This window comes from Nerophis lumbriciformis, linkage group LG34, assembly GCF_033978685.3.
Source record: "Nerophis lumbriciformis linkage group LG34, RoL_Nlum_v2.1, whole genome shotgun sequence".
NCBI classification, from domain to species: Eukaryota; Metazoa; Chordata; class Actinopteri; order Syngnathiformes; family Syngnathidae; genus Nerophis; species Nerophis lumbriciformis.
This window is the reverse complement of record NC_084581.2, coordinates 19,192,501-19,209,194: the sequence shown is the minus strand read 5'-3', so window position 1 is coordinate 19,209,194 and position 16,694 is coordinate 19,192,501. Positions and strand designations below refer to the sequence as shown.

The 16,694-nt window shown below is 39.3% G+C and overlaps 1 protein-coding gene across 6 annotated transcripts in view; it reads left to right on the top strand.

The window, feature by feature from the left end:
- The window catches only part of LOC133576485 (SAM and SH3 domain-containing protein 1-like), a 487,427-nt gene that overhangs the window by 417,038 nt on the left and 53,695 nt on the right, over positions 1-16,694 (top strand). For all 6 annotated transcript variants that reach the window (XM_061929754.2, XM_061929753.2, XM_061929760.2 and 3 more), the window contains exons 3-4: positions 802-852; positions 6,462-6,511. In XM_061929754.2, the coding sequence (XP_061785738.2) occupies positions 802-852; positions 6,462-6,511 (101 nt within the window). The remainder of the gene's footprint in view (positions 1-801; positions 853-6,461; positions 6,512-16,694) is intronic.

Sequence of the window (16,694 nt, the reverse complement as noted above, 5' to 3'; positions counted from 1 at the left end):
TATATATATATATATATATATATATATATATATATACTGTATATGTATATATATATACTGTATATGTGTGTGTATATACTGTATTAGGGTTTTCCCGATACCAATATTTTGGTACCAGCACCAAAATGTATATCAATACTTTTCGATACTTTTCAAAATAAAAGGGGACCACACAAATGTCATTAGTATCTGTATTGTAACAGAAAATCTTATGATACATTAAACATATGTTTATTGCATTCAAATAACTATTTTAGAAGATTGTAATTAAAGTTAAAAGGCATAAACACAGAGCTTTTCTTGTTGCACTTAAAGAACAATTTACAATTTCACATATTACCGATAGGTTAAAATAAAATAGAAAACTCTCTTCTTAGGCTGTTGCCCCCGCGACCCGACTTCGAATAAGTGGAAGAAGATGGAAGAATGGATGGATGGATAGAATGGAAAGCTTTATTGACATTGTAGTACCGGTAAATGATTTATGGTTGCTAAATTTGATCTGTGGTTTAAGACAAATACAATAATTAGTAAATACAAAGAAAAATACTAAGGCTAAAACTACACAAATAAGACAAATAGCAGGTAAAACACAAATTGTAGGAATTTGTCACACAAATTACAGCCATTTCACTTGCATTAGTTTACGCTACATGGGCAGTTTTGACTCTGTATCTTTGTGTTCATAGCAGGGGAGCAAGTTAACTACATTACTTGTCACTCTTTAAGTAAAACAGTTTGGGGACCACTGTGTTAAAATATTTGTACTTCATCTTTTGACCCTGCCCTTCTCTTTCTCAGGAGAAACAAGATCCAAACAATGTGTCTCTGCAGCTTCGCACTGAGATCCAGGTATGTAGATTACACACATGCACATTGTTTGGTACACTTTTGGCGGACACTGAAAGAAAGTAATTCATTTTCCATCATTTTAATATATTGTGATTATGGCTAAATAACATCACCAACATATTAGACCTTCTCTTGATGATGCAGTGCAGCTCTGCAGAAGTAAACATTTAATCATACAATTAACTTCTAATTAATGCCCATACATGTTGCAGTGTAAGGGAAAACTGCACATTTGTTTTATCTTGCCCATCATTCAAAATCCTTATGTAAGACAAGAACACATGTCTTTCTCTTATCTCTGAGTTCTAAACAGTAAAAAAAAAATCCTTGCAAGAGGCGGCTAACAATTCAGGAAATTTGGAGTCAATGCTCAATTTACATCCCTTGACCTGCATATTAACCAAGCTATAGCAACATTGTTATTCGAAGAACTAAGGCTCAGGAAACACAGCTTCTTGCTTCCAGGGACACTTACACTGCTCCTCCAACCACTAGGGAGAGGCAAGCTAGCTACTTAGATATTGCTGGATCACCTCTGAGTTTGGAAACAATAATGCTAGATTATAAATCATGCCTAATACCTGTATAGTAGAAGGTTGTGATCATTAGCCGAGAAGCTGGTTAACTTTGAAATTTTAGACCCGAAGACATCAGTAGGAAGATGCTCGTTTTATCCCATAATTTTTTTTACCTGAGGAGTGAGGATTATGCTTAGTTCACTACCTAAATGGGGAACACAAGTCCTTTGATGAAAGATACAACCATCCTATCAGTCGACATTCCAGTGAAAGTGGACATTGTAAGCGACTGTTAAATGATAAATGGGTTATACTTGTATAGCGCTTTTCTACCTTCAAGGTACTCAAAGCGCTTTGACAGTATTTCCACATTCACCCATTCACACACACATCCACACACTGATGGCGGGGGCTGCCATGCAAGGCGCTAACCAGCAGCCATCAGAAGCAAGGGGTGAAGTGTCTTGCCCAAGGACACAACGGACGTGACTAGGATGGTAGAATGTGGGGATGTTAGGTCTTGGCAAAAATGAGGACTCAGGTGCAGAAGAGAGACAATTGACTCAGACTTTATTGAGATAGTTTTCTTTGCTATCTCTTGGACAGAGTGATTAAACAAAGTGGCTACAAAATCTATCTATGATATATTCGAGCAACAAGAGGATGTGTAGCATAGGACATAAGGCAATAAACAGAAAATCACTCCATAAGGAGGAAAAGGGCAATAGCAAAAGTTCTATACGAGTCTAATAACAAAAAACCAACAATCTATGATAATCTACAAAAAGGTAATTTCACTCATGAAAAGAAGTCGAGAAGCTATAAACAGAAAATATGTTATAAAGAGTTGAGAAGCCTGCAAACTAAAAGCGCTCCAGAAGGAAGAAAAAAAAGGAAGACAAGGCACTATGAAAATTGATACAAAAAGACTTGACCGAAAAACTTTAGCAAAAGAAAATCACTCTCAGAGGAAACAAAGAAATCAATAAATAAAGCGAGACAATACTTATCAAACTTGGTTCAAGGCTGTGGACAAGGCTGGAGGTACGTAGCGAGACGATATACTCTGGCAACAAGACAGGGGAAGACGAGGACTATATACACATGAGGGAGGGTGACACAGGTGGGCACAATCAGGCAATCAGGGGAGACATCAGACCAGTGACACAGGAGGAAGGGCAAGTGGCCTGAAACGAGAGGAGGATTAGAATTTTCAAAATAAAACAGAAAGTTTGCCAGACAACCCCAAAACAGGACTTCCCTCACCACGATGTGACAGGGGATTGAACCCCAGTAACCAGCAACCCTCCGATTGCTGGCACGGCCACTCTACCAACTTTGCCACTTATGTAGTGTTTGTATTTTGTATTTCATGTTTAGCACTTAACAATAGTGTTATATGATGTTTAGCGTTTCAGTAGCTTCTAAAACTCATCCTCCCTATATTCAGGTTCAAAAAGATAAGATTCCGGATCATCACTTGTCCCAAAGTAGTCGTCGTTGGCACTCACAAAGGCTGACATGATCATGGCCGTTATTACAATTGAGGACACCAAGGTCACGTTCTTCTTATTTTTTTAAGTGACGAAAAGAAGATTATATGACCGACTGCAAATATACTTTGTGTAAGACGTCACGTGCGCTGCACATAACAATGCGGTAGATCATCTTCTCTCAATATACGATCTATAGTCAGGCACAGCCCGCTACAACTCCAGCCGATGTAACGCACTGAAGTACACTTTTACTTTAAACATCCAAAATATGCTGTCAACATAACATTAACACTAAATTATACTGACGTCACTAATGTTGGTTTAACTGTTTAATTGATGTAAAACTCTGTCTGTATAATATCATTGTCATGTCAGTCAGGTGCCGCCCTGCCGTAAACACAGAACACATACTGTGCGTATGGCTTCGCTATCCATGAGGGGGCCCATTTTGTATGAATAAGCGCATGACAAATGTAAATTATTGAATGACAAGGCGCTTCGTATGAAATTTTACCACAAACATATTCCTGGCCACATCATGCTCTACCACTGACAAGGATATGAAGACAGATTTCTCCTTTGAACTTCCGGTGGCTCTCGTGGCGCACGTACCTAGTACCAGGAATATCAATTAGAAGGTTTTGGGTTGGTTCAAAGTCAAACCCATGTCGGGGTTAAAATGATGCAAAGTTTTTAGACATATTTTTTCATGATGTTAAAATGTTTTAATACACTAAACTTCAGCATAGTAATTAGAAAAGTGGATTGTTCATTTTGTTTCTCAAGGTAATATTACTCATATGATGCTGGGAGAGACATGTTTTCAGCCTTTCAAAGCTCCTCTTGGACCACCCATTTTTGACTTTGGGCCTTATCAAATCCTGGCTACAGCCCTGGACATGATTAGTGGTAGTTGTTGTTGACAGAAATAGTGTTTTTTACTGTGTGCTCTCTGCAATCAGTGCGCCCAGGAAAGAAGCTCTGGTAATGCTTAAAGTGGAACTGCATTTTGTTTGTAATTTTGCCTATCATTGACAATCATTATGTAAGACAAGAACACATATGTTTTACTTTTTTTATGCATTCTAACTAGTAAATAAATGCGATCAAAACTCCGCTTCCAATGGAGACTATGGGAGTGTCTCTATTCTGCCTATAAATCCATTAAAAACATCCAAACACCTCCATTAAGGTGTTATATACATGATGTAAGTATATATGTATTGTAGCTAGAGACACATTTATAATAACATATATAATTTTAGGCATACGCGGTGCATTAATTAAAAAAATGCGTCACATTTGCTTTTTTTCCAACAACACTGATTACTACTCATTGCAGACTTAATGAAAGCCAACAAACATAACAAATCATCACTTACTGTACAATGTCTGCTGTCATTAGGATGCTGACTGCTAGGATCTTGTCATAATCTTGTTTAGATGAAAAATGTTTCATAATCCTTGCAAAGAAAAAAGGAGTTGCAACGAAGCGTCTTTTCGTCTTCTCGCCGTTGCCGGGTCTAAATTGGATGCCAAAGTTTACCAACTTGTCGGATGATGTCCTCATCCTTCTATTATCAAGGTGAAAGGCATGATATATGATCTACAATAAACTTACATGAACTCCGAGGTGGCCCAAGTGTGTGAATGTGAGTGTGAATGTTGTCTGTAGAGGTGGGAAACTTTGGGCACCTCACGATTCGATTACGATTCAGGAGCTACAATTCCATTAAAAATTTATTAATAATGCATCTTTAATTTATGTATATTGATGCAGTTTTACATTTCTTTTCATTTCACTAAATAAGCATTTATCACTTGCAAGTTTAAAAACAGTGGATTTGTAATAAAAAACAGTTAAATTAATTCCCATTCATCCATTTTCTACCGCTTGTCCCTCTCGGGGTCGCTGGAGCCTATCCCAGCTGCACTCTGGCGGAAGGCGCGGTACACCCTGGACAAGTCGCCACCTCATCGCAGGGACAACACAGACAGACAGACAACATTCACACTCACATTCACACACCGGGGCCACTTCCTACATATTTAAAATTAATGAAAATGTTTGCAAAACTGGAACATAAGTGCCCTGAATTAAAGGAGCTGGTCGGATCTCTCGGTGAGGTGGTTTGCTGCAGTCAGCCAAATCTCAGAACTGTCTGCATTACTTTATTTACAATAAATAAATCGATAAATCGCCTTGCGCCCCAATGCAGCTGGGATAGGCTCCAGCACCCCCAACCCCGAGAGGGACAAGCGGTAGAAAATGGATGGATGGATAGATGGATGGAGCTCTGAGGCAAACCAGCCGATGATGTCAACATAGCTACACAAGCTAGTGATCACGGCGCTGCTATAAATAGTTTGTCTGCGTGAGCGCTTGTAATAACAATATCACTAACACTTGGTTAAGTCGCAAAATGTAAATGGAGTATTGTTGCAGGTTTTTAGATGGTTATTTATTGGGTTTTATGGGCGGTATATAGTACCTCCCATTGGCTCCATTGTAAGCTGACTTTTTTACTTTTAGGCAAAATTCCCCAAAAAGTGCAGTTCCCATTTAAAATGACCAAAATACTGTAAGTATACAAAAAGCCGCTGCCTGACCAGGGCTCAAAAAATCTGCAAAGACTCCTCCCACCCCCACCAAGGACTGTTTTCACTGCTGGACTCTAGAAAGAGGTTCCGCAGCCTCCGAAGCAGAACGTCCAGGTTCTGTAACAGCTTCTTCCCTCAAGCCGTAAGACTCTTGAACGCATCATAATTATCCCCTCAACTCCCCCCAAAATGGATTAACTCGCTGGAATAAAAAAGACAATATAACATACATCCATAAATGTGGACGCATGTGAAAAAGTGCAATAGATTTATCTGTACAGTAATCTATTTATATATATTTATATATATTTATTTATTTTATATATTTATATATTATTTATATATATATTTATTTATTTATATATGCATCTTTTTTATCCAGCACTACCATGAGCTTATGTAACGAAATTTTGTTCTTATCTGTGCTGTAAAGTTCAAATTTGAATGACAATAAAAAAGAAGTCTAAGTCTAAGTCTAAGTATTACATGTTGTCATGAATGTGCATGTTACTATATTACATACAAACCTACATCGTGTAAAACACTGTTGGAGGTTTTTTTAGATGGTTTTATAGTCTCCATTACCTGCATTGTTACATCTTGCTAGCAGTTTTGTACTATTTAGAGTGCACAGAAAAAAGGCAGGTGTGTTCTTAACTAACATGGAGATTGTGGATGATACACAAAATTAAAACAAAAAAATGCAGTTCCCATTCAAATACATTGTATTATATCTGTAAGCAGCATATTAATGGTATTTTTTAACGACTGCCTCTTTTAAAGTCATCAGCTGTGTAAAGGCAGAAAGTAGGACACCAGCACAGACAGAATGTGCTCCTGAGAGGGGATGATTTTTATTTCTGCAGGCTGTCTAAGCACTGTTAGGACACGGAATGTATACAAAGCAAACTGTGTGGACAGTTACTGAACCTGCAGGCACGGCTGGTGCTTTAAGTGTACACAAATTTGCACTAACCCGCTACTTTCTCCTCAGGAGTCGCTCGGCTTCAGCAGTGAAGTGTCCACACCAGAAACAGACAGAAAGTAAGTCCCTTGTTTCTCCACCACAACATACAGTACATGCAAGCCAGCTGAGCACTGAAATTTGCTGTCTGTTACACGTCAAGACAATGTGCAATGTGCAGCATCGGACCGTGTCAAACACAGCGAGGGGCATCACGTTTAGCTTTTCTGCACAAACACCTCTACGTGCCACTCGCATAGATTGATGGAGCTTCACAGTGAGCGGCTTCGAGGAAAGGTCACTCGGGCTTGCCTGCAGGGCGTTGAGGTCATCTCCTCAGGGTGGGGAAGCTGCCACTTAATAGATGAATGCAGCAATGTGTGAAAGAAGAGTTGACGCTGTGCGCGAGGAGCATGTATGCACATGAAAGCACTGATTTATAGAGACAAACACTTGCAGGCAGGTGATTTAAAACAATATATAAAACACTTGGCAGAACACATCCATTCTTGTAAACTGCAATTTCTGCAACCAGCTCTTTCTTTACGGAATACAAAACGCAAATGTCTTTTTCTTTCGATTGAGTAGAAGGGTTTGGATTAAATTGCTTCTTTTTCGAACGTGTTGAACTGTGCAAATGTAAACATGCGGTGTTCAAAATGATCTAATCCGTTATCATTGTGTGGAATTGATTGCTGATTAATTGAGAATGAATGCAAAGATTTGAGACAATATAGCATGCACTACTTGGATGCAATCATCAGAGGTACTGTTTATTTGAGCTCATCTTTTTTGAGATGAGGTGGTTCGGGCATCTGGTCAGGATGCCACCCGAACGCTTCCCTAGGGAGGTGTTTAGGGCACGTCCGACCGGCAGGAGGCCACGGGGAAGACCCAGGACACGTTGGGAAGACTATGTCTCCCGGCTGGCCTGGGAACGCCTCGGGATCCCCCGGTAGGAGCTGGACGAAGTGGCTGGGGAGAGGGAAGTCTGGGCTTCCCTCCTTAGGCTGCTGCCCCCGCGACCCGACCTCGGATCAGCGGAAAAAAATGGATGGATGGATGAAAGGATCTCTTTTGATATTACTTTTGTCTCAAAGCATTTCATTTGAGGTTATTAAATGGACTCTTAAGCAAGGGAATAGTCATTTTTATTTTAAAATGCATGAGCACAGTGCAGTTTGTTTTGATTGAACGTAGGGCTGGGCGATATATCGAATATACTCAATATATCGCGGGTTTGTCTCTGTGCGATATAGAAAATGACTATATCGTGATATTCAAGAATACGTTCTCACGCAGTTGCTTTTAGCTGCGGGCATTACACTACAGGCTCTTCTCACTCCTTCTTGCATCTCCTTCTCACAGAGAGATAAAACAAGCGCACCTTCTTACATACGTCACATACGTGCAACGTCATACGCCCTCGCGGAGCAGACAGGTAGCGGAATGGCTAACGTTAGCTGTGATGCTAGCGGTGCGGTGTGAGTGGTAATACGAGAGAAAGAAGGTGCCAACCTGGTAACAAATGAAGGAAGAATAATTAATTCCCAAGAAAAACAGCACAGGGTCCATCGTCTGGCTGTGTTTTGGCTTCAAGCGCGAAGATGTTAAACAGACAACTGTAATATGTCAAGTGTGGGGCAAAAGCGTTGCTACAAAAAGTAGCACCGCTGCTAATGTGTAGCATCATTTGAAAAGTCACCCGCTAGAGAATGAAGAGTGCTTGAAACTCCGCATGTCAACATCTCGGCCGGTGCCACACCAACAAAATGCCCAAGCAACCATTTCCACATCAACACCGTATGAAAAAAATAGTCTACAACAGAAGGAGATAACGTCCGCAGGAACCTACTACATAGCGAAGGACATACACTATTTGATTTCCTATTATGCAGCTCATTTTTATTTGACAGTTATTGAAATATCTTGTGTGACATCATACACAAAAGTGCACTTTATTTGTTTTTAACTATTGTAGTGGTGTTCTGTACAAAAAGCGCACTTTAGTGTTGTTTTGATATGTCATCTTAGTGACATCATGCACAAAAGTGCACTCATAGCTTGTTTTAAAATGTCTCTCACAATCTTGCACGTTCTGTTTTGAAATGACATGAATGTTTGTGCCACTGCTTAACTGTTTTATAAATACAGTTTTGGTAAATTAACTTAGTTGTGATTTCCCTCTCTGCATGAAAATTTAAAATTAGCATATATTAATGCAGTATGAACAAGAATGTTTTAATGTAGACACATAGAATCATCATACTGCTGTGATTATATGCATCAAGTGTTAATTCAAGGCTAAGGCAAAATATTGAGATATGTATATCGTGTATCGTGACATGGCCTAAAAATATCGAGATATTAATAAAAGGCCATATCGCCCAGCCCTAACTGAACGTACTGTATACCAACTGCTTTCAATCTCTCCAAGTGATGATGGGGGTGACGTGGCTGTGTTGGTAGAGTAGCCGTGCCAGCAACTTGAGGGTTCCAGGTTCGAGCCCCGCTTCCACCATCCGAGTCACTGCCGTTGTGTGCTTTGGCAAGATACTTGTTCCCAGTGCCACCCACAGTGGATTAAATGTAATTCAGATAATGGGTTTCACTATGTAAAGTTTCCCTAGAGAAAAGGGCTATATAAATATAATTAACTTCACTTCATGTGTATAATATCCTATGGTGCATTGTTGCATTTTGTATCAGCTGTGTGACCCGTACTTTGTGTCCCTTGGCCACATCCTTGCTGCGCTGACAGGAAAGCCACTTGGCGGCTTCCTCCTTCTGACCCGCTCTGGTCCAGCAGGCTTTCTACTTTCCTTCCTGCCTTTGTGTGAAGGTCGGGGAGGTGCAGGGGTACATTGAGAGGGTGATGGCCAAATGATTACGGCCTAAAGAGCATGAATCAAGGAGCAAAATTGAACCGGGTTTGGGCGCGGCTTTCCTGTTACACAAAGCGTCTCCGTGCATGAGATCACGGCATCAAAATGGGTCACCGAAACCGGTACCCATAAAAGTCATTTGGTAACAAGGAAGTCCTGTCCAGTTCCAATTCATCTATGTGGGCTCATACCAAACACAAGGAAACAGTTTTACCTTTTAGTTCTTTCTGGACTGTCACCCCTCGGTGACCCTCTGTGAAAGTGTAGTGTTCATGTGACGGCCATGTGCAGCAGAGGAAGCGCATACCACAAACTGGGCCCTCGTTTCTACCATAGATGTACTGTATATGTTGCACAGACAAAAGCCTCAGCATGATGGAATCCAGATGCCAAAAGGTTTGGGATGACGTCGCCCTTTCTTGTCTTCATCCTGTCACTCTGGTTTCCCTCCTGGCCTTCATTCCAATGAAACTAGCCTTTCTCAAAACGCATAGTATAAATACCTTGATATTTATAACTACTTGAAAAACAGTCAAACAAGTCATAGATCCTCTAAATGACAGGAGTGATATGCTGTTTTTAGGAATATTCTGTAAAACCAGTGGTACCATGGTTTTTAATCTGTACCAAAAGACTGATTTGTATAAAAACTGAAGCAATTTTTTTCCCATTATGTAAATACAATTATTCCGTTCCAGACACCCAGAACTCTAAACACAAAACACATTTTATAGAGAATAATTATAGCTATACATGCAAAAAACAATGTGAAACACATTGTAGCGGCAACTAACCTTCCTTTGCCACTTCCTCGGCAGGGCATAACGTTTCTGACACATGATCTCCAATCAGCCGTTCTTGCGTCTATCAACAATAACAACAAATCGTCGCCCATCAACAATAGGAAAAAAATAACAGGATTTATTTTCCCTTCTCCTACTGATGATCAGTGACAAAACAAAACAAAAATAGGATTAAGTTGAAGTTGCCACAAACACGTCATTGACACAAACGTTGATACATTCAGACAAGGGCAGCAAAGCTGTTGCTCCATGCCCTGCTTGACCTACAAAACACAGACCCTTACTAGCGTTTTACAACACCCAAAATAAAAGTAGAGCAAACTAATTGAGCACAGATATATCAGTATGTTTTGAACAATGTATCAGACTGTCCCAATAGCTTACACTGTTTTTCACTGTTGCACTGCTGTTCCTACTTGTATTTATTTATATGTTATTTATTGTCTTGTATTTTAACTGCACCTACAGTAGCCACCTGTAATTTCATCATACTCTCATGTTTGATGACAATAAAGTGTTCTATTCTAAATCTCAATAAAATATAACAAAATACCACATAAAAAGCCATGTAAGCTATTACTTTATCATTTTATTTACTTTAAATGGGACCTATAATGAGTTTAATCTACATTTAAAACTTCCTTCCGTCCTTGTGGTGTAGCTATTATCTACACTTTTATTGCCCATTTTTTGAGTCTCTCTGCAAGCTTTTCGTTTCTGGAGGCGTTCCCAGATTGCAAATAAAACCAACAAATTCCCTCGAGCTAAGAGCTGTGACATTACAACATAGCCAGATTACAAAACCCTGCAAAGGGAGGCATCCAATACTGCGTGCAAGCTCACGCCAAAATGGATGAACCTTAGGATTTGACACTTTGACACTTTGGCCTTGTTTAAAATGAGTATCCAACATTGTAACAATTGTTAGTCAGAAAAATTGGCTCCCTTTAATCAAAGCATGATGTGTAAACATATGCAACATGTAGAGTCATGTTGGTGAAGATGAGTAAATTGTTCTATGTGTTCTTTAATTCAAGAGTATTTCTCACCTTCTTTATCAAAGTGTTGGCACTCACAACTTTCTTTGGCCTTTTTGGTGGATTATTTTGCAGTTGTACTCAATAAAAAAAGCACAGACTGAGTCAACAAAGCATGAGTTTTTTGTATGAACACTCAATTTTGTGGTATGATACTCGGCCAAACAAACTAGATTAACATGTGCAATGTTTGGCCGTATGATAAATGGATAGATCAAAATAGCATAGGAAAATCAAAGGAAAACTTCAATCAAACCAAATCAAATGAAAAGTGGGGCATACAAAAACAAAGGTACCACTGCGCTCTGAAGTATGGTTTTCCAAGCTGCTTTGATTTTTTTTTTTCATGGTGTTAAATAATCCTTGAGACGGTCTTGTCCTTGCCTCATCATATGACATTCATCTGCAGTTTATTGTACAATTAGCAAGAATAATTATGTCGCACTTACCCTAAAGCAAGAAAGTCATGGAGTATACTAAATGTTTCTGCGAACCTTGCATTAGCGATAAGCTTGCCAACAAAAACTGATACCTGTCGACTACTAAGTGCACTCAGTGCAGTGCCCTAGAGGGTAAGTTCGCTCGTGCGATTAGGACACATACAAATTTAGCAACTTTTCACAAAAGAGTCATGCAGAAAATATATTTATAACAATAAATAAATATTAATATTTATTTTATCTTAATTAAAGGCTTAGTTGGCCACATGCGTGGACAGCACCTTTTAGCTCTTATTTACAAAATTGTGTACACTACTGAATTGGGGTCTTATGGCCCTTATGTGGACACTTATACTGCTGTCTGGTGGTGTCAGAAGACTATAACATACAATGGAATTTGGAAAAAAAAAGTGTAAAAATAAGAATTAGCATGTCACTAAACATAAAGTACTCATTTGTTACTTATGTAAGTACATCATATCAAAAGATGATTCTTAGTTTTTATTCTAATTAGGGTCCAATAACCCAAATAGCAAAGAGAAATTAAAAAAAAGCATGTAAACAAACAGCTTAGGCCTTAAGAGGTTAACGTTATTCATTTTTACGTCACTGGATCAAATGTATAAATACTGTTAAATAAGGCAACAGATAGACGTCTGTGTCTGGTATAGTTTATCGCATTTTATCCTGCCCCACCAAACAACATCTGTGAATATATGTTTGAAATTTGATAAAGGTTATTTTTCGATGCTGCTTACTCTGGTAAAAGTGTTTACGGGCACATTATGCAACCTTAACCCATTTAATTGTCCACTGTCCTCACTTCAAGTCACAGCAAACACAAATAAACCATTCAACAACCCTTTGCTACACCAGGGGTTGGCAACACAAAATGTTGAAAGAGCCATATTGGAGGAAATATAAAAAATCTGTCTGGAGCCGCAAAAAATTAAAAGCCTTATATAAGTTATAATGAAGGCAACACATGATGTGCGTGTCCATCCATCCATCCATTTTCTACCGCTTATTCCCTTTGGGGTCGCTGGAGCCTATCTCAGCTACAATCGGGCGGAAGGCGGGGTACACCCTGGGCAAGTCGCCACCTCATCGCAGGGCCAACACAGATAGACAGACAACATTCACACTCACATCCACACACTAGGGCCAATTTAGTGTTGCCAATCAACTTATCCCCAAGTGCATGTCTTTGTAATGTGCGTGTCTATATTAGCTATATTAGCCTACTGTCAAAATTACTTTTAAAAGTCTTATATAAGTGTTATAATGAAGGCAACACATGATGTACGTGTCTATATTAGCTATATTAGCCTACTGTCAAAATTACTTTAAAAGTCTTATATAAGTGTTGTAATGAAGGCAACACATGATGTAAGTGTCTATATTAGCTATGTTAGCCTACTATGAAAGGCTGACGCAAATCTTTGTTGACAGAAATGTTATATTTTAATTTTTAATCTACACATTTTTGCAACATTGGAAATACATTTTAAAATGGAGGCTTCTCAAGAGGGTGAGATAACTCCTGGAAATGCCTGTCTTAGAATGGCCAAAGGTATAGATGTGTGTGTCCAAGTTTAAGACAACCGCAGGCTGTCTTCTTCTAATGCATTTAAATCTTTGCAAGCTGGGTAACGTTTGCTGTGGTCTGGAACAACATGGCACACAAACAACTTTGACAAATGCAGCCAATATTACATACAGATAATGTGTCATGGGACATGCAAATATAAATTAAATACAGAGAGAACATAAGTAAAGGAAATTAAATGAGCTCAAATATACCTACAAACGAGGCATAATGAAGCAATATGTACATAGCTTGCATTGTATGCCTGATAAGCACTCCAGCAAATCATTAAAATGAACAAAGCTCACGTTTGTGTATTCACGTACAGCATAAAACGTTTGGTGGACAAATTGAGACAAAGGAGTGGCATCAAACACGTCTTTCTGTGGCAGCGCCGGAGAAAGTTGTACATGCAAACAAACTACGATGAGTTCAAGGATCGCTGAAATTATAGGACAAAACGGTGCTTTCCAAATACTCATCAGTGAAGCATTAATAACATACACAATGGGATTTCTAACAATTAGGAAGGTTTGTGTCATGTTTGTTCGAACCAAAGATATATTTTCTTCTTTATCTTTTTCCATTTTCACACATCTCTGAAAGAGGTCCAGGGAGCCACTAGGGCGGCGCTACAGAGTTACGGGTTGCTGACCCTCCGTGCTAGACAATAGCACACAGAAGGCTTGACCCAGACTTGATGTTGGGTTGCACCTTACATCACCAACACCTCCCCCAATCCTGTTGGCAGGTGGGCACACTTGTCATGATGCACACTATGCAAGGGGTGAAGAGCTCTCAGACCGCTCAGGAATGGGGTCGGTGATTGATTGGTGGGTATTGTTGCAAACTAAATAGTAAGGAACATTAACCTAGATGAAACCAGACCAAAAAATGATGCTTACCGAACCCGAGCTTATGTAGGTTGCGCTCCTATATGCGACAAATTCCCTTTGTATCGTAACTCTGAATTGGAAAGTTAGACATTCTCCTCAGCTCAATGCGTGTAGAGGATAGGATTGAATTGGAACAGGATGCTGTTGATGGGAGGTTAAACCAATTAAGTTGCCTGGCTGCACAATGCCTGGATTGACACACTCTTTTCAAAGACATTCAGTGAGCGCACAGATGTGTGAGAGTGTGTGTGCGCTGAACAGGCTAATTTATAGAGCATGAAGGAGGAGGAGTGTGTGGGTGTGTGCGTGTGTGGGGGGGTAGGGGAGGGGGGGTTGTTTTAGGAAAAAGGTTCCATTGAGTTACGTTGATTAGCATTAGCTTTAGCTTATCTGAGAAGGGGCGAGCATACAGACAACATTCAATTAGCATCTCATTAGGTTGCCATGGCAACCAGGGCTTCACGCTCCTGCATTGAGGGGTGCTAAAATTGCAACCTTTATTCTATCTACGTAAAAAGTGATGTTGGTTCCCCCCTCCTAAAAAAGTGTTGCCTAAATTTCATATGAGTGAGGCTGAAACCGATACCAATGGTGCTAATACTAATTTCGCTTAAAGCGGTGCTCTATCTTGCATACAGTCGAACTATTTCAGGTAAAAATTCCATCCATTGCACCAAAAATATTCCCTGACTAGAAGAACATTGAAAAGTTAAACAACAAGAAGACGTAATGTTGGATACTCGTTTTAAACAAGGCCAAAGTGTCAAAACCTAGGGTTTATGCATTTTGGCGTGAGCTTGCACGCAGTTTTGGATGCCTCCCTTTGCAGGTTTTTGTAATCTGGCTATGTTGTAATGTCACAGCTCTTAACTAGAGGGAATGAGCTCCTGCCCCTCTGCTTCAGGGTATGAGGAAACACAAAAAAGGTAGCATTAAGTACAGTATTATTTTCATGTAATATTGGCATGCGCATAATAACACTATAATAATAAAATAACGTGCGACATGCAGTGGCATAAATAACAAATAAAGGCCGACCCCTGGCCTTGTGGTTAGAGTGTCCGCCCTGAGATCGGTAGGTTGTGAGTTCAAACCCCGGCCGAGTCATACCAAAGACTATAAAAATGGGAGCCATTACCTCCCTGCTTGGCACTCAGCATCAAGGGTTGGAATTGGGGGTTAAATCACCAAAAATTATTCCCGGGCGTGGCCACCGCTGCTGCTCACTGCTCCCCTCCAGGGGGTGATCAAGAGTGATGGGTCAAATGCAGAGAATAATTTCGCCACACCTAGTGTGTGTGTGACAATCATTGGTACTTTAACTTTAACTTTTAACTTTAAATGCTGCTAAAAGCAGATTTTTTTAAGCCGAGTCCAAATCAATTGGAGAGTGAGCAGGTTTACTTTATGTTGTGACCGGGTGAATTTATATAATGTTTATGAAGTTTATTTTTGACCGTGTCTGGAAAAAAATTGCGTTGACGACTATTAGATATATATTCAAAGTGTACACTTTTAAAAGATAAATGGTGGGGCATGGTTTTATTTGCAATCTGGGAACGCCTCCAGAAATGAAAAGCTTACAGAGAGACTCAAAACATGGGCAATAAATGTGTAGATAATAGCGACACCACAAGGACATGTTTTAAATGTAGATTAAACTCATTATAGGTCCCATTTAAAGTAAATAAAATGATAAAGTAATAGCTTACATGGCTTTTTAGTCTAACTTGCAGCAAATAATAGTGGAAACATATTTTATGTGCCTCTTGAGCTGTTATTTTTGTACTTAATTTGTGTGGATGATTTATAGATATGTCAGGATTTGTATTTCTTTTTAAATTTGCAATATTTTCCATGTCTCCTTCTAATATGTCCTCTTCTGCCGCGACTCTTCTCGTCATTCTCGTGACAAGTGGAGGGAAGTGGAAAGATAAACAAAGTCTGCCCTCTTTTTTTCTGTCCAAATGTGTCCCCTCCTACTCACTGTCCTCGTTTCTCTCAAGTCCTCATTTTGCTCTTCCTTGAGCTGGATGCAGCACGTTGTGTTTAGAACCATTTCTGACCTCCAGTGGTCAAGACATGGAACTGCACTCCCTTAATTACCCTTTTTTCCCCCTCGAAACAGTCATGTTGACATACTGTATATTTAGTTTTGGATAATTATAGTTAGCATAATTACACTAAAAATACAGTAAATTATTTTTAGAGGACTTTTGCTAAAAAATAATCGATTTTGGTGATGATTTATTTAAATGTCCCATATTTGTGTCACTATACAATACACAATACAGCTGCAGTCCCGGAAGTTGTCTGCTCAATAGCAAACAAAACAAATATGCTTGTGGAGGTCTTCAGTAATGTGTGTATCTTCTAATTTGTGTTATGAACAACAGGGATATATCTTTCCAAAACGTGTCACTCTGAAAAAGATATTGACCAAAAACAAATATCCACTGCAGAGGATGCTGCGTCTCAGGAGGATATGGTCACTTTTAGCATTAAAATTATTTGTGTTACTGTACAGTACAGTTACATCCTGCTTTCTGACTTTTTGGAAACGTCTTGAAAATATTTAAATATCATTGAGTCTGTTTTTAAAACAGTCATTCAA